At 32.4% G+C, this 19,877-nt stretch overlaps 1 protein-coding gene across 1 annotated transcript; it reads right to left on the reverse strand.

Moving 5' to 3' along the window:
- Positions 1 to 716: 716 nt before the first annotated feature.
- Positions 717 to 11,072, reverse strand: LOC126900895 (uncharacterized). The gene is made up of 5 exons (XM_050676915.1): positions 10,972 to 11,072; positions 9,645 to 9,751; positions 1,455 to 1,810; positions 1,134 to 1,255; positions 717 to 1,074 (listed from the first exon to the last, which is right to left on the reverse strand). The coding sequence occupies exons 2-5, from the start codon at positions 9,748 to 9,750 to the stop codon at positions 984 to 986; spliced, it is 675 nt and encodes a 224-aa protein (XP_050532872.1). The 5' UTR covers position 9,751; positions 10,972 to 11,072; the 3' UTR covers positions 717 to 983.
- Positions 11,073 to 19,877: the final 8,805 nt, after the last annotated feature.

The raw sequence follows: 19,877 nt of genomic DNA on the forward strand, positions 1-19,877 counted from the left end.
CATTAATAATAATTTCAATATACTATAAAAAACATGGCTTTTATGATAAATTAATGTATTCTTTTCTTTAGAAAATCACTATTTATGGATTGGAAAAATGTTTAGATGTTATTTAAAATATTAAAATAAAAACGAGATTGCTGACATTACCACACAGCCCATCACTTATATATACTAGTAAGTATATAAATATAATAACATTTTTACTTGATACAGTACTAACAAGCTCAATGTCAAAAGATGTAATAACAGAAATAATACAAACTGTTTGTTGCACTGGCGTGTTACGTGTAATTATAGGAAATATTATAAGACCCTTGAAATCTATTAACTTTAAGCTTTTTAAATGTTAATTATTACTAAAGATTACTTTATTGACTACACGGTAGGAAGTAGAGAAAATAATTATATACTGTGATGAAAAACTCCATTTATTTTATTATAATATAGGAATCCTATAATATAATATCCTATAATAGGATATGAAATAACAATAATACATAATTTTTAGCAAACACAACAATTTTGACCTATTCTTATAGAAAATTAAAAATTATATATTGAATCACAATATTTGATATTAAAAAAAAATATTGAAACAACATAAGACAATTTACTACACATTGTATAGATTCAAAATTAATTATTTAAATACATACATGATAATTATTGTAATATTAAATGATAAGTTAAATTTTCTCATTGTATTAATAAATAGAAAAAATTATTTTGAACATAAATTTATTTTCATACAATTAATTAATATCCATACATTTAATTATTAAAGTTCATTTGTATAACACAATTTTTATCATTATTTTTAAGTACTTATATATACTATGATGTATATTTTTACTTGACACATTGCAATCTGCCGCAATATTTACTTTTATAATTATCTGTAATAGTACTATCTGTTAACCATATTAAATTTAAATAGTAACCCAATAGATAGTATAAACAAGCCGTTTTTTTCTGACGCGTTACAAATAAGGATAATAAAAATTATAAGAATCGATATCTAACTGCATACAGTCCTCTGTATAATGATCAAATATTAAACAATAATAGCAACTGTAGAAACCAAAAAAAAGTTAGTTAAATTTTTTACTGATAAATCATTTAATAAATACCGTTGGCCATAAATTTGTCCAATTATCTCTATGTCCTTCGCCCAATTTGGTCGCAAAGCATCAATAAAAAACTTCGCTTTTTGCGGAGCTCTATGATATCTATGATAACCAACAATATCTTCCTAAAAACAAAAGAATATTTAACTCAATAATTGTTTTATTTTTATTTAAATTCATCAAAATATCGTCTGTGTGAATGAATCAAGTATCACGATTATTGAAATTATTTTGAAAGAAACAAAAAATAGACTATTTTGTATAGTTTATAATGAATATTTTTTTTTGAAATACTTTATTACTGCAATATTATAATATGCCTACTCTCTTGAAATAATAGCATTTCCCATAATTTGAAATAATTCTTCCATATTCATTCTTATTTCCAAAATAACGTATAATTCCTTCTCCAATTCTATTAGTTTCCAAGCTATCTCCTTCATCAACAATTACTTCGTGCTCTGTCGTACAATTTAAGCAATCATTCTCAGTATCGATGTTTTGAGTGTATAAACAGTGTGTGTCTTCTTTCGACTCCACAGAAACATGCTCAAAAGTTTCTTCACACGGTTCTTCATTTTCAAATACACCTACGCTTTGAATATCGATATCTTCATTCTGTATTGTGGCCAATTCCCTCTGATTATTACTATTTGAACTTATGTCATGCGCCATAAATTCTAATTAATAACATATCAACTTTTATTATTATGATTGTTTAAACAATAATTAGTCTAAAATGAATTATTTGTTTGAATAAATTTATATAAAATTAGACTAAATGATATGGATGCAATCACATATCCTATAACATCTTTGTACCGCTGATTAAGCTTATAAGAATAACACAGTGACACACATATTACTACAGAAGGCAGGTGTAGCCCACATAACAAATTTTGGAATTCACGGTTATCGTTCCACAACACGAAGGTCTCAAACACCAATTGATTTATTACTATCATCGCGACTATTACTTATTCAAATAATTAGTATTTCACAAAGTGCATGGGTTTATTAGTTTTTACAACTGATATTTTAGAACTTGCACCAGACAGGTTATTACATCTCAGATGAATAAAACCGTTACTCCCTCTAAAGTTTTTGAAACGTGTAGGAATATTAAATGTCCAATAGGGATAATTTTAATTTTTGAACTATCTCTTTACGAAATTTATGAACACAAAAGTACAATATCATAACTCAAAAAGCCACAAAAAAGTTAATAAAAAAAATGCGGATCCGTATTTTAGAAATCATGTTATCATTATCACAAATTTAAATTTATTTTATTTTAAGTTGAAAATTTCAATTTTCCAGTAAATTAACATTTATAATATTTTATCAAAAATTGTGGTAATACAATAATACTCAATTTAGATTTTTTCTTTGCTGTAAGAATTTTGAATTACAACTAATTACAATTAGATTACAAAATACTTTAGTTAAAAACTCAGTGGTATTCGTTCACTAGCAGTTTTCATTTACTGATGATATTATCTTATAATATTAAATAATATAAAATGTCTGTTGAAGTTTTTTGGATAATTATAGTTTTTATAAAATTAATTGGATTTATTTATGTAATACTTAGGTTGTATTTAATTTAAATTATTAAATCATGATTTAGACCGGATTTCATAATAAAATATTTAATATTAATGGTAAACTAACAAGATGGCGTAATTAGATAAGATTTTTCCATGGAGTCTTTATACATATGAGAAAAATTTACAACCCCCGCAGAACTCTTTTCAGAAAACGTTTATTAAAATATGTAATAATTTAAGTATTTAATACATTTTTGTTAAAATATGAGGTTTTTTATCATAACTCAAAAAGCCACAAAAAAGTTAATACTGACTGTATTAAGACTGTTTTGGTCTTCCTCTACCTCTTTTTCCTTCAACATTCATTTCTATAACTGTTCTTAAAGCTTCTGATTCTTTTCTCCTCATAACATCACCAAACTATCTATGTCTATTTTCACTTATCTTATCCAAGATTAACGCTATGATATACTCAAGATTTACTTATTATCATATAATAGTTACTACCAAAGTTACAACAATTTGTATATCAGCTTAATGTTACAAAACTATTAGCCGTGGTTTGAACACTATCCTTCTCTTCTCATAACATGACCAAACTATCTAAGTCTATTTTCTCTCATCATATCCACGATTGGCGATACACCTATACTCCCTCTTAAATGCTCTTTCCTTATCCTATCTTCTCTAGTCACTCCAGTTATCCATCTAAGCATTCTCTCTCATCATTCTCTGCTCTATTTTCTTATCAACCGCCTAACACTCTGAATCATATATCATAGCTGGCCTTATTACTGTCTTGTAGAATTTAACTTTCAGCCTCATTGGAATTCTTTTATCGCATAAGACGCCAGGTGTTTCTCTCTACTTCAACCACCGGCACTTAATTCTGTGTCTTACATCCTCGTAAATACCACCGCTATTTTGCACAACTGACCCTAAATACTTAAAACTTTACACCTCTCCAATCACGTCCTCGCCTATTGTCACTGATCTCCTCATTTTACCTACCTCGTGTTCTCCTTTGTCAAACTCGTAATCTAAATACTCTGTCTTACTTTTAATTTTCGTAAGTCCTTTTCTTCAAGAACTGATCTCCACACCTCTAGTCTTAGATTTATTTCCTCCCTATTTTCTCCTATTAACACAATATCTTCAGCAAACATGCACCACGGCACCATATATTAATATTATAATATTAATAATAATAATTATTTTATAGATGATCCAAGTAATGATATTAATAAAACTTAAATTTTACCCATAACTGTAATAAACAAAAAAAAGAAAGAAAGAGGCAAAGAGAATAAGTGAGTTGAAGATGGTAAGAATGAAGTCGTATCTCGGGGTCGAACTATATTTATTTATTAAATAATAAATATCCCTACCTCATTTATTCCTATTCTTGTTTATTACGTGATTTTTAACACGCTTATATTAGTTTCACCTGTATGTATATATGTATGTATGTTTGTAGCTCTCCAAACGCCACGCGTTATCGCATATTCCGTCGTTTAGACTAGACTGTCATAACGCATTCACCCCTCCCCACGCCTCGCTCACCACACGACGGCACACTATTCCTATACAAATTTATTTTTAGTTATCGTACCCGTACACGCGAGCTTGTCATCAATATTATATATATATAGACAAATTTTTATTTTGACTGACCAATACCATCCGCGTACCATACGGCTTATGTATATATTCCTACCGCTGTTTATACCTCAGGTTTAACGTTAGTCCGACCCGCCCGCCCACAAAACACGGCTATACCTAATGCATGATACGTTTACGTACTTAATTCGCTTTACATGTATATATATATTCTAATTACTATTAAAAATATACAGGGTGNAAAATATAGAACTCATTCATTCCGATTACAAAGGATGATTTCCGTATCGTCATTTTTCGTCACTACCTCTATGTTCCGGGAGTGGGTAATTTACGCGCCTGCTGCTTTCCTTTGATGTGGTAACCGTTTCTCAGACACCCTCCCCGGAATCGAACCCTGATTTCCCGTTACCCGTAACAACCATGATATTGATAGTAACTACTATCATAAAATGAAACTAAAAAGTAAAAAATAAATATAGTTTAAAAAAACTAAAAAACACGCTTTTAAAGCACATCGAACTAAAAAGTTAAAAATAATTTTTAAAATAAGTTTAAAATAATTATGAAAAAAAAATACTAGTATTATTGTGATAAAAGCGTGGGTGCTTTGTGCCATATTTTTCGTATATTGAGCGCCCGATTCTTTTATTACAATAATACTAGTATTTTTTGTTCATAATTATTTTAAAAATTATTTTTAACTTTTTAGTTCGATGTGCTTTAAAAGCGTGTTTTTTTANTTTTAGTTCGATGTGCTTTAAAAGCATGTTTTTTAGTTTTTTTTAACTATATTTATTTTAGAAGTAAGGCATGCAAATAAATATTCGCACTTACCTTTATTTCCTTTAGTAATTGACTGAGTTGGTTTTATGATGATTTCTTCCTTCAGTGTCAACAGTCGTTTATACTGTCTTGCGTTTATTTCGATTTATAAGTCTCTCTGTGTATATTAGACTTAGAAAAAGGGGTTCTCTATAATGGGACCTGCGTCTATTATAATTTGTCACTTTTTTTTTATTTTCTTTAAATTCCTTTTATATTATACTGTGTTTTTACTAATAATATTTTCAATGAATTCCCTACAGTCGATATCGTTATTCTTAAAATTTACTCTGAACTAGTCAAAATATAATTATAAGAATATGTCTATCTATATTCAAAATATAATTAACAAGACTGTGGTGGCCCAGCGTTTCTCAGCGTAAAGCCTTGGCTGGCGCGGACACAGTTACCTCGCTAATATATTTTAAATATTATTTCAATACACCTTTTACTATCCTTTACGTCAACTGCCTACACGTTACCGAAAGGTAATTGGCATAGTCCTTTATGGCTGGCGGGTACACACGCAGAGAATATTTCCAAGATGTAGTTTCCTATCTTACGGACTATATATTTTATGATGAACTCTACCCGGACTACTAGCTCTAGAACTGGCTTGTCGACGGATATAGCGCACTTCAAAAATACTCTTTTTATAAGTTTAGTACTACTCTGTACCTCAACTGCCTACACGTTACCGAAAGGTAATTGGTATAGTCCTTTATGGCTGACGGATACACACGCAGAGAATATTTCCAAGATGTAGTTTCCTATCTTACGGACTATATATTTTATGATGAACTCTACCCGGACTACTAGCTCTAGAACTGGCTTGTCGACGGATATAGCGCACTTCAAAAATACTCTTTTTATAAGTTTAGTACTACTCTGTACCTTAACTGCCTACACGTTACCGAAAGGTAATTGGCATAGTCCCTTAGGGCTGGCGGGTACACAGGCATAAAGTACTACTACTAAAAATAATTAATTCTAATCACAAATTATGCTTCTTCATTTAGTTCGCTACATTTAAGGCTGTTCATAAATGTAGGGCACAATAAGCTTTATTATGAATATACGATAATGTATAAGGCTATTATGCCTGTATAAATAAAATTACGCTTCTTCACTCTTTTCGGCACATTTGAGGCTGTCCAGAAATGAAGGGCACAATAATATTTAAAACCTTTATATAAAAATAGAGATAATGTCTATTTGTCGTAACAACATAATAATAAAAATAAATAAAAAACTTGTTCCTGTGTAAAATATTAATAAATCATCTAAGACAATGTTCACCACTTAGGATTAGGGTGGCTCAAAAAAAATCGATCTTCGAAATGTTTATGAGATACCTCATAAATGTATTATATACATTAAAATAAACATTTTATGAAAATTTGAGATTAAAAAAAAAATTTTTACAGGTCGCTCAACGCGTTTTAAGAATATTGACCAAAAATACTCAAAAAAACATAAAATGTCATTATTTATTCAATTTTTGTTCAAATTTCTTACTTAGTACATCTAAATTGTTCGTTTTTTAATGCCGAATAATAATAATTAGAAAAAAAAATTGTAAGTCCAAAATTGATTGCGTAAAGTCCATAAAAAGCTCAAAAATATGGTTAAGTTCAACGAACTGTTAAGTAAACCAAAAAATTTTTTTTTTCATTTTTTTTTTTTAATTTGATTAATATTTGTGTGTATTTTAAGAGGAAAAAATTTTTTCCACTAATGTTTAAAACTACTACCTTTTTTTTTAGATTAAAACGTACGCTAGAATATACGATGTACATAAAAATAAATGAAAATATCGTCAAATTTTACTGTTTCCATTTTACATTTTTTTATTTTAAAATTTGGCATTAGCTATATATACATACATATATATTTATAATTATAAAAATAAAAATAATTTTTTTTTTTTTGTCACCAATGTTGATTTTTTACAATCGGGGTACTCATTCTAGACAGAATAAACGTATCTAGCCGAAAAGCCACGTATATATTGGCGTCTGCTTTAACTTAGTGTGATAAAAATATTAATGATTATTCGATAAGTAAAGATTGAATTCAAAGAGCTCGTAATTTTAATAGAAAAATTATAAATAATGAAATAATAAAATAATTCAAACCAAACACCGCTTTAATGGTTCACTGGGACGGAAAAATGTTGCCGTCTTACAACAAAAAAAATTACACTGAACGTTTAGCGGTATTAGTATCTGGTGATGGCAAAACTAAACTAATTTAGTTAATCAAACAAATATGATATATTTTGACACTACTGCCTCCAACACTGGAAAACTAAATAGTGCATGTATTTTAATTGAAAAAAAATTAGGTAAGGAATTATTGAGTTTTGCTTGTAGGCACCATATACATGAAATAATAATTAGGAGAGTTTTTGATAAATTAATGCCTCCATCATCTGTCCCAGACATAGCTCTATTCTAAAGATTTTCTAATAGCTGGGAAAATATAGACAAAAGACTATACTGTAATATGTTGACAGATGATGTTGTGTTAAAGATATTAGCACCAAATATAGACATAATTTCTAAATTTATGAACATAAATTAAATTTAAATCATCCTCAGGACGATTTAAACTCAATAATTCCTTACCTAATTTTTTTTCGATTAAAATACATGCACTATTTAGTTTTCCAGTGTTGGAGGCAGTAGTGTCAAAATATATCATATTTGTTTGATTAACTAAATTCCAATCAACCAAAAGCTTAATAACGGCATCAGCTTGCGATTTGCCTGTAGAATTTAAAAGTTTAGGCACTCCCAAAAGTTTAGTTTTGCCATCACCAGATACTAATACCGCTAAACGTTCAGTGTAATTTTTTTTGTTGTAAGACGGCAACATTTTTCCGTCCCAGTGAACCATTAAAGCGGTGTTTGGTTTGAATTATTTTATTATTTCATTATTTATAATTTTTCTATTAAAATTACGAGCTCTTTGAATTCAATCTTTACTTATCGAATAATCATTAATATTTTTATCACACTAAGTTAAAGCAGACGCCAATATATACGTGGCTTTTCGGCTAGATACGTTTATTCTGTCTAGAATGAGTACCCCGATTGTAAAAAATCAACATTGGTGACAAAAAAAAAAAAATTATTTTTATTTTTATAATTATAAATATATATGTATGTATATATAGCTAATGCCAAATTTTAAAATAAAAAAATGTAAAATGGAAACAGTAAAATTTGACGATATTTTCATTTATTTTTATGTACATCGTATATTCTAGCGTACGTTCTAATCTAAAAAAAAAGGTAGTAGTTTTAAACATTAGTGGAAAAAATTTTTTCCTCTTAAAATACACACAAATATTAATCAAATTAAAAAAAAAAAATGAAAAAAAAAATTTTTTGGTTTACTTAACAGTTCGTTGAACTTAACCATATTTTTGAGCTTTTTATGGACTTTACGCAATCAATTTTGGACTTACAATTTTTTTTTCTAATTATTATTATTCGGCATTAAAAAACGAACAATTTAGATGTACTAAGTAAGAAATTTGAACAAAAATTGAATAAATAATGACATTTTATGTTTTTTTGAGTATTTTTGGTCAATATTCTTAAAACGCGTTGAGCGACCTGTAAAAATTTTTTTTTTAATCTCAAATTTTCATAAAATGTTTATTTTAATGTATATAATACATTTATGAGGTATCTCATAAACATTTCGAAGATCGATTTTTTTTGAGCCACCCTACTTAGGATGATACATATAAAAAAAAACTAAGTCACAGGAACAAAATAATTACTTATACTGACGCAGATTCCATGTAAGAGAATATTTAGAGGGTAGTCGTCGTAGTCGCAGCCGCAGAAAATCGTCAAAAGAAGTCCCTTTTTACGAGAAAAAATGGTTTTTTATACGCCGGATGAAGTAAGCCAGCGATCTCTATTGAAATTCCTAAGATGTTGGATAATTATTTGTGATTGGTTAATTATGATAGAAACCCTGCCGTGGGCGTAGTTAATGAATTGTAGGGGACTGGTTTGAAACATGTGTTGATAAATAGTTATTTTTATTACCCAAAAAGGGAAACATTCCTTAGATGATTTATTGCTTTATTCATATATATGTGATATTTAGTACATGTGTTAATAATTATACTACATAACATAATAACACTAAGTCGTATACATTTTAAATTACAACTTGGTATCCAAAAAGTCGTAGATTAAATCATTGTAATAGCGACACAATTTATGTATAGTTCTTTATATTACAATAAATATATGCAATTATCTATTTTAACCCAGGTAAAGAATTTGACGATGTTAAGCACAATATTATATTAGATAAATTAAAAAAATAAAATTAGGGATTGTACATTAACATATATTTCGTCTTACTTAATATCAGAAAACAACATATTAAAATAAATGAGTGTATTAATTCTCTGTACCTATTGAAATTCTGGATACTGAGAGAATTTTTGTCTACTATTGTCTGAGGCTAAATTTAATTAAAAAATTACTTGAACCAGATTGAAGTAAGATATCACCTTCATTGCACTTCTTTTTCCTTGAAATGCAGCACGTCAAATATCTTGCAAACCGACCAAAAAAACTTTTCCTCTTCATCCTTTTAGTATTGTAAACAACAAAATCAATGTAACAAAATAATTCTTTTCAAGTTAATAGTAGTAGTTGATAGTTATAGAATATAAAGACAAAAAAATAATCTTTCTTGTCGAATTTAATAACAAACTAATATATGTTTGATTATAAACATCAGTGTTTCTATGCGGGTATCACATGGCAACTTAACACGTAATCCAATAGATACACTAATCCACTAAGCACTGCACAATGTATATTATCTATAGTTATAAATTAATTTATATCTATATAGCTGATTTAACTCAACAATCGGCACAACGATAGTACAGAAAAAAAAATGTATTTACCTATATATATATATATATATATATATGTACATATATATTTAAATTTCACTTCGCACTATAGTTTGGTTTATATATCTATCCTTCGTTAATTCGATGCATGTGAGTAATATTAACGAAGTCGTAAACGAGTAAAAACAAAGAAGAGAACAAAAAAGAACGAAAGTTCAATAAAAGAACGCCACAACCAGTTAAGATTAACGTCGGTGTTGAATGAAATAGATTATGTAATAATTAAAATATTTAGAAGTTATTCGTAATATAATAGTATTTAATATAAAGTATCAAAACATATAATGTAAGAGATGTACAACGGCAACGGGTCACTTTACTCGATAGACGGCGAAACTACGAATAAACTGTACTAACTATACTAACATAAGTAAAAATACATTAAAGTGTTATCTTAAATAATATTACTGTTGGGGCCAGGGGCACTAAATATTATAGTGCGTACCCGAACCGGCTAATTGCACCAATACCGATCAGGCTGCGTAGTGTGATGTATGTAACTAGAATCACTGGTGGTGGGAGGGGTCGCCTGCGCAGCAACCAGTGATCTATGTAGTGACAGATGTGTTAGTGTGTAATTGTTTTGTGTGTACTTAATTAACTAAATAAATAAATATCTCAACAAAAACTTTATAATAATTAATAATAATAATTTAATAAATGAGTTGACTAGATGAATATAGCCCTTCTGGCTCAACAAATAATAATGAAAATATGAACTCTAAAAATATAACAGAATAATGACAAAAAATAACTCTACAACTTCAATGACAGCACTAAATCAGTTCAATAATTATAATAAACAAAATTTAATTCAATAATAACTACGCTAAATTGAGAAAAAGAAAACAAAAATGAATAATACATAAATAACAATGGTACTCACAATTCGCAGAGCTGCTGGCCAGAGATGCTACCTAAAACTAAAACACGAATCACAATAATAACAAATGAACTTAAGACTACAATTTGGTAACTCAAATTTAAATATCANTTGTACTATACTAACATAAGTAAAAATACATTAAACTGTTATCTTAAATAATATTACTGTACCCAGTGTGTTGTTTAATAATATCAACACTTCCCCTTAAACAATACACCCGTACATAGTTAATTAAAAAATTATAAATCTATATATCTAATTTCTAACATTTCTCTGAGTTCTTGAAATCTTGTTCGTGATGTTGGCTTGGTCAAGATGTCAGCTAACTGATCTTTGCTGGTCACATACTCCAGTGAAAACATCCCTTCATTGAACTTACGAATATAATGATAACAAACATCTATATGTTTAGTTCGTTTATGGAATTCTGGATTCTTCACCAATTTTGTGGCACTTTGATTGTCCACGTACAAAACAGGTGTCTCTCCCTATGTTTCCAGAAGATCACTTGTTAGTAGCGTCAACCAAGTTAATTCCTGGACTGCTTGACTCAGTGCCATGTATTCAGCCTCAGTAGTTAAGAGTGCTACCGATTTTTTCCTTTGTGAACACCATGCTACTATTCCATTAGTCATCATGAAAATGTATCTTGATGTTGATCGCCTAGTTGTTGTATCACCAGCATAGTCTGCATCACTATAACCATGTAACTTAAGTTCCACCCTAGAATAAAAAAATAAACCTTAGTTATAGGTTCCTTTTAAATATTTTAAAATACGTTTCACCGCATTCCAATATATATAGCGACTGACAAGATTTACAGCAAATGTTATATCAGGCCTTGTGATCTGACATAGATATAACAAACTTCATACTGCTTCTCTGTATGGAACTTCCCCTGCTTGTAATGATTCAGATAAATTTGCATCTAATGAGTGTTGTGGATCTGCAGGAATGCATAGGGCGTTGGATTCAGCCATATTGAATCTCTCCAAAACATGTCGACAGTACCCATCTGATTTCTGATCAATTTCAATTCCCAGAAAATGATTAAATTCACCTGATTTTGTCTCAGAGTTGCTCATCAGGTACTTCACCATCATGTCCACCTGCTCATCATTTGTTGCTGCTATAATCCTTTTTTTTTTTTTTTTTTTTTCGACCGNTTCCAAATTTTACCTACATTACATTTTAATAGTATTTAACCAATCTAGAGGGTACTGTCTTAAAAAAATTGAGTTTGAAAAATAAGGACCACCCTAATACATATATTATAATAATATAATTTAATTATTGTTAAAATATTGTGGGGGCAGGACTTTGCGAGGGGGGGCAAAAATAACTCACAATACATAACATTAAACACAAAATACCTAAGGCGCCGGCCTAAACCAGCGCCTTAGGTCCTCCTGTACCAAGCGGCACGGCTACCTCTGTCTCAGGCGTTCAGCTTCCTCCTCCTTCTTTTTCAAGATGGATTCGGCTAACGCCTGGATGAACCTCCACGCCTCCCGGCTCCTCAACATCAGGTCCACCATGGACCCGACTCGGAACGTGGACCCTAGTCGAGACTCCAAAGAGTCCCGTTCCTGGGCCCACGCCTCGCACCGGAAGAGGGTGTGCAAAGCGCTATCAGCCTCTCCCAGGCGATCCGAACAGTGGTCGCACGTAGGCGCGGCTGCTTTACGAATCCTTGGCCTGGTGTCCCTCCTTTTTACAGGAGAAGCACCCCTTGAATTTGTCCAGGCCCTTGCAGGCCTGGGCCACGTGCCCGTGCTCCAGGGATACGTATCCCACACGGATACGGGCAAGACCTGCGAGTCGGGGGGCCAGCCTTGCCGGCACCTCCACCCGGGCGTAACGCCCTTTGCCGCCGGAGTTCGCACGGACCACAACGGGCCTGATTTCCGGCGGCACCTTGTCCTCTGGACAGCGGAGGGCGTCCAGAAATGTCGCCATGCGCTCCAATTTCTTGGTCCCCTTCCGCTTCACCATCACAAGGTGGCTGGTGGTGGGGCTGAAGCGGTGGCAGAAGCTTTCGGAGGAGGAGGAGGGGCCACGCCACTGAGTGGCAAGGGCGCCATTGTGTCCGCGATCGAACACCCAGCGTCCTTTGCCACTCCCTCCTTCTTCTTCTTCCTCCTTTTCGGCTTTTTGGCGGCGGTGGCAGGCGGGAGCGCACCCACTGCCACCTCACCGCCTTGTAGGGTGGACGTTGCGTCCCCGACGGCCTTAGATGGCGGGCCATAAATGTCCCACCAGTAGTTCTTGTTGACGCATCTAGGGGGTTGGCCGTTGTCAAGTCCGTTCCAGGTTCCAAGCTGTCCATTGCCAATATCCTCCCGGCTATTTCACCGGTGGGAGTGGCTTGGTCACCACCACTCCCTGCAGTCGCAGTACCAACCCCGTGGTTGGCTGCAGGAGCCTGCCTCAACATTCCTGCATTTTGTATTCGTTTGATGATGACACCTGGTGGGTACACCCCCCACCAACCGCCGGCACTAGGGCATCCGAATCTCCTGATGCAGTAACCTTTAACAATCATTAATTGTTCATTTTTATTACTTACAAAAATACAGGGATCTGCCTTTGTTTATTTTAGATCAAATTTTAACAACAAATTTTTAAATTTTGTATTCCAGCACCTTGGTACTTGTTTCAATCCATACAAGTTTCGTTGAAGTTTGCAAACTTGTTTAGTTCCATCTTCATAACCTTTTGGCTGGTTCATGTAAATCTCTGCTTCAAGATCACCATATAAAAAGGCTGTTTTAATATCAAATTGTCTGAGTTTTAATTTTCTGGCTGCTGCTATTGCTAGCAGTACTCGTATAGAGCCATACTTTACAACTGGACTAAAAGTTTCTTGAAAATCAATTCCATGCACTTGTGCATAGCCTTTTATAACTAGTCTGGCTTTAAATCTATCAACTTCTCCATTTTTCTTGAGTTTGGTTCGATATAACTAGCCATTGTACTTTTTAAAGTACTTTTTTATTTGTTGGTATATTTACTAATTTCCAGGTTTCATTGTTTTTTAATGACAACATTTCTTCATCCATTGCTTCTTTCCAATCTTCTAAATTTTCTTGTGTCATAGCTTCTTCATATGTAACTGGATTATCACACATTGAATAAAATGTTTCTGTTCTATACCTTACTGGTTTTTCTATATTTTGTCTATCTCTAAGTCTCATTTTTAATTGCTCATGAGTCTGATCTNATTTTAATTGTTCATGAGTCTGATCTGCTGATTGATCAAGTTCATCCATATTTTGTTTTCTTTCAACATTATTCTCATCATTAATGTTATTTTCTTCACTTTCAACCACCATTTCTGAATTTATTTCTTCATCTTCTTTTCTAATTTTGATTTCTATTTCCATNAGAATTTATTTCTTCATCTTATTTTCTAATTTTGATTTCTATTTCCATAGATTCTTTGAATATAACATTATCCTTTAGTTTCTTCTGAATACCCAACAAATATTCCTTTTCTCCCTTTTTGATCCCATTTTCTACGTTTTTCTTTTGGTATATGAACATAAACTTCACTACCAAATACTTTAAAATTGCTTATATTGGGACTTTTATTATACCATAATTCATAGGGCGTTTTTTCTTTGTTACCTGAATTTAACGTACGATTCAATATATATACAGCTGTATAACATAGTTCTAGCTGCTTCTACTATTGTACACATTGTTCGTTCTGCTTTACCATTTTGCTGTGGTGTATATGGTACACTGGTCTCATGTTTCATACCAAATTTATTCAAAATAGCTTTGACTTCATTATTCTTATATTCCAAACCACAATCACTTCGTAAAGTAAGAACTGATATATTTAACTGATTTTTCACTGTATTTAAAAATAATTCAAACTTCTCTTTTACTTCTGATTTTTGTTTCATAAAATATACATATGTATACTTAGAGTAATCATCTTTGAATATAACAAAGTATTTTTCACCATCAAGAGAATTTTCTTCCATGGGTCCACAAACATCACTGTGAATTATCTGACCTGGTTTTGTTGTTTTGGTACTGCTCAGTGTAAATGGTTCTCTGTGTTGTTTACCATAAATGCAAGCTTCACAGAAAAATTTGTTTTCCATATCCATGAATTGAATACCCATATGCCTTAGGTAATTTCTAACATATTGAACATTCTGATGACTTAGTTTTTCATGCCACTGTTGTAATGTAAGAATTTTTTCAGCAATATTCACTTGATCTATCTCTTGCGAAATCCTTGTTTTAAAAATCATCGAAAACAATTTATTCTCACGAATTCCAACAGCAACTGTACTATTTCCTCTTTTAAATGTACAAACATTTTTGTCTGTTATCATTATTATACCTTTATCAAGGCACGCTCCACATGAAAACAAATTTACTTTGAGTTCAGGTACATGTAAAACATTTGACAAATAACTGTCAACCCATTTTTCGCCAATTTTTGCTTGACCATATATATTACCTTTACCAATAGTCATAATATATTTACCATCACCAATACGTACTGGCAATTGAATCTTAAACGACTCATAAGTTCTGAACCACTCTCTTCTACTGGTCATGTGATCACTTGCACCGGAGTCCACATACCATTTATCAGAATCACTAATTTTGCTTACCATTGAATTAACGCCTAGTAGTGCATTACCAGAATTGGATTCGTTTTTATTCTTTCCATCTAGTTCTTTCTTCAAAATCCAGCAATCACGTTTCCAATGACCTGGTTTCTTACAAAAATTGCAAATTCCTGGTTTTCTATCATTATTTTGTTGATTTCCAAATTTTGAATATTTTTGTTTTTGCGTTCTGAATGATTTTTTCGCCCCAAATGCACTATTTTCACTGCTATTTTTCTGGATTTCATGGCCATTACTTTGTCTTGTTTCCTCTACCATAAGTCGGGATGTCAAGTTTATTAATGTTTTATTCTGAGATGATATAGAATCCCATGCACTATAAAAATATTTATAATTTTCTGGCAAGGTCATAAGAATTTTGGTTATAAGCATTGAATCGGATATTGGTTCACCTAACTGTTTTAATTGTTTACTCAAGTTTTCTAATTTTGATATATGTTGTGCCATATTATCATTTTTATCCATAACATAACTATAAAATTTTTGCTGAATCAATGTAATTGATGTATCAGACTTTTGTTCATATACACTCAGTAATTTATTCCACATACCTTTTGCTGTGTCACAGTTCATTATATAATCTAATGACTGCTCATCTACTGACATAACTATAAAACGTTGAGCCTTAGCATCTGTCATTAACCATTTTTGTTGCAGTTGTTCTAAACGCAATTGTGCCTCTGTGTCTGTTTCTGTATCATGTTTTATAATTTGAATTGGATATTCATAACTTCCATCTATTACAGAAAACAACGCATCATATGATTTTAATATTACCGTCATTTGAAATTTCCATTTTGCCCAATTTTCACTGCAGTTTAATTTGTTAATTTTTATAGATTGGTTTTCCATGATAACAAATTTCCTGTACACTGTCTGTACACAATAAAAAATTACAATAATATTTAACACGATCGACGCACTTACTACGTGAACGCACTTTAAATTTCACGATTAATTATATTACTAAAAAAAATCTAAATATTGAGTACTGGGTACTGGGCCCATAACCTGTTGAATGGAATAGGTTATATAATAATTCAGATATTTAGAAGTTATTCGTAATATAATAGTATTTTATATAAAATATCAAAACATATAATATAAGAGATGTACAACGGCAACGGGTCACTTTACTTGATAGACGGCGAAACTACGACTAAACTGTAAACATGTATACAATAGGCTGCATTGAGTAAAATAACATAATCTTAAAAGGAATGTGTCCCTTTGACCTAGTACTATACTAACATAAGTAAAAATACATTTAACTGTTATCTTAAATAATATTACTGTACCCAGTGTGTTGTTTAATAATATCAACAGTCGGAAACGGAAAAGAACGTGCTGTGTCAACTCCCCCCCCCCACCAAGCCGTCATCTATTTCTGACCCAGCCGGTTTTGTAAACAAATTGTCGCATCATACACAGTAGTTATAAGTAATAAACAATTGTAGACTTACCGCCATGTTCCTTGTGTGTGTGGATGGTCATTGATATTGCGTTTAAGACTTACCGTATTAGACTGAAACAGTCAGTCTCGTTGACATGGGAGAATGGACTATTCGGTCTAGTCATCCGAACCTACGGATGACGTAAGGACCGAGGAAGAAAAAGGAAGGAAACGCATTGACCGATTACTCGTTGCGTGGGTTTTCAGGAGGAGAATGAGGAAGAGGAGGAGGACTAGGAGAGGATGGAGCCGTCAGGAATGCCTCCACAGCGCGACCCAGGTCGTCTACGTTCATTGGCCCCGATGTTCGTTCTCCTGTTGTGTGCGGCGCCAGCCGACAGCGATGGCGGACGGGTCCTTGGTGCTGGTGTGGGCGGTGCCGACGCGGATGGTTGACGGACGGCCGCCTCCCTCTTTCGATCCTTCCGCTCCTTGAAGGCCCGGTTGATGTGCTCCCTCCGACATATTTCGGAGGGAGTTAACTCCCTGTAGCCCGGGTGAGCCGGTAGCGGACGGGTGGCCGAGCTCGCCCCAGAGGACGTACTCGGTATGTTGGACGTTCTGTCCCGGGCGTAGGGTGCAGGAGCGGGGCGCTCGGTGGTCCGACGCCGTCGGTTCGTCGATCGCTGTACCACCGCGGCAGTGGTAGCCAGGCGCTGTGGGGAGGAGGTAGCACCCTCTCCCGGCACCGGCATGGTGGCGAGGGCACTCCTTGTCTCGCGGAGTGTAGCCGCCCACGATTGTAGAAGACGCTCGCTATTGGATCCCTAAGGATCCGGTGTAGCGGAGCGTTCCTAATGCCTCTACCGACGCACGGATCGCCATAACGTAAGCCAGCGGGACATCGAGCGCATCAGAAAAATTGTCATTTTCTGTTAAAATTTGATGAATTTCAAACGCTCGTAGCGGCCAGAGTTTTTGTCGGATCTGGGATTTTCCAATTTTTGGCCCTTCCTCGACACATACAGAACGCCGTGGTATGATTTCGAATCGTATAGAAAATCGTTTTCATGTCGTAAAGTATCGCAAGAATTTCGAGCGGCGCGCCCTGGCATCTCGAGCGCATGAAAAAAAAAAAGCTAGTAAAACGGTGAAAAATGAACGGATTAAATTGATTTTTTTATCATATCTCAGGAATGTCATTGGACGGGTCTGATGAAAATTTCAAACCTTAAGTCGTAAAATGTTGGCGTCAACAAGCGTTTTTCTCGAAAACGGTCGAAATTTTAAAACGGTTGCGGGCGAGCGGCAAAAATTTTCCGACCTTCGCCAATAATTTTCCCGGAGACTGGTGACTGAGTACTTTCGTTGAAAAAAAAAAATTTGAAAATCCGAGCATGCTAAGTAATTTTCCTAGAAAAGCGTTTTTTTCCTTGTTCTATTATATAATAAGATTAGAAGCGATAGAAAAAGTCTACTTGCAGATTTGAAAACAACGCGAAAAGTTGATTTAGAAAAAAATATTTTTGCTTCTGATGGAAGTTCCTTATAGTCCAGTGTATAAAACTTATAACTTTGTTAACTGTTATAACTTTATCAAAAATGACCAAATCAGTATATTAGCTTCGATGCGAAGCTGAGAAAGTATTAATTTTACTATGATGTGTTTTTTAGCTTCGATGCAAAGCTGAGAAGGTATTAATTTTACTATGATGTGTTTTTTTTTTTATTTTTTTTTTTTTTTTGTTGTGTCTGTGAACGCTCAATCTCATCTCTCGCTGGACCGATTTTGATGAACAATATGTCAAAAGATCACAAATCGTATCTAGTCGAAGACATTACCCTCAAAAATTGAAAAAAATTCCCTCGTTCCCCGTAAACGGGGGAAATCCCCCAAAAAATTACAAATTTAAAAATCGCTAATTTTCGATATTTTTTCAATTTTTTTTACTTAAAATTGCCATAACTTTTTTAAAAATGACCGAATCAATATAATTTTTTTTTTTATAGATACCTTAGATAATTACCTATCATTTTATATATTTTTGTGAACATTTGACCCTTTAACAGCCCAAAGGATGGGGTTTCAAAATGGTAACTTTTTTACAAAAAATTAACTTTTTCAACTTAACTTTTGAAAATGTTCCGGAAAGACTGACAATTTTATATATACCTTAAATTAAAGCTAATGTAATATACTTTAATTTGAAAAAAAAAAATTTGACCTCTGGACTTGTCTTCATGGTGAAAATGACTACCGTATGCAAAAATATGCTATTTTTGTGAAAAAATTCTTGATATTATATTTTACATTTTTTAACATTATGTTGCTATAACTTTTTAAAAAATGCATGAATCAACTTTATTCTTTAATGATAAATACTTTATATATACTTCTTTCATTCGACATACTTTTTTTTAAAATCGGACCATTTCCCTTTATACAGGGGGGGTGCAAACCTTTTAAAATGCGTATAGAAAGTAGAACTTTTTCAACTTAACTTTTGAAAATATTCCGGAAAGACTGACACTTTTATATATATCTTAAATTAAAGCTTATGTAATATACTTTAATTTGAAAAAAAAAAATTTGACCTCTGGACTTGTCTTCGTGGTGAAAACGGACATCAAAGTTAAAGAAAATCGTACGATTTCCGTGAAAAAATTCTCGATTTTATATTTTATATAATTTTTGAAAAATTTATTGATCAATATGCGTATTGATCAATTGATTTGCGTATCAAAAACATGCGTATTGTTACTAAGATATTTTTAATTTAATTTTTGAAAGTATTCCGGAAATACTGACACTTTTATATATATCTTAAATTAAAGCTTATATAATATACTTTAAT

Source organism: Daktulosphaira vitifoliae, unplaced genomic scaffold, assembly GCF_025091365.1.
Source record: "Daktulosphaira vitifoliae isolate Bord-2020 unplaced genomic scaffold, ASM2509136v1 Scaffold_3, whole genome shotgun sequence".
Classification (NCBI taxonomy): Eukaryota; Metazoa; Arthropoda; class Insecta; order Hemiptera; family Phylloxeridae; genus Daktulosphaira; species Daktulosphaira vitifoliae.

Bases quoted from the DNA above. Each gene is read 5' to 3' on its own strand.
- LOC126900895 (XM_050676915.1), bottom strand. From the start codon at position 9,750: ATGAAGAGGAAAAGTTTTTTTGGTCGGTTTGCAAGATATTTGACGTGC. The intron at 1,811-9,644 runs GTAATTTTTTAA...GTTATTAATTAG, and splicing joins CTTACTTCAATCTGGTTCAA to AATTTATGGCGCATGACATA. The intron at 1,256-1,454 runs GTAGGCATATTA...TTTTGTTTTTAG, and splicing joins AATGCTATTATTTCAAGAGA to GAAGATATTGTTGGTTATCA.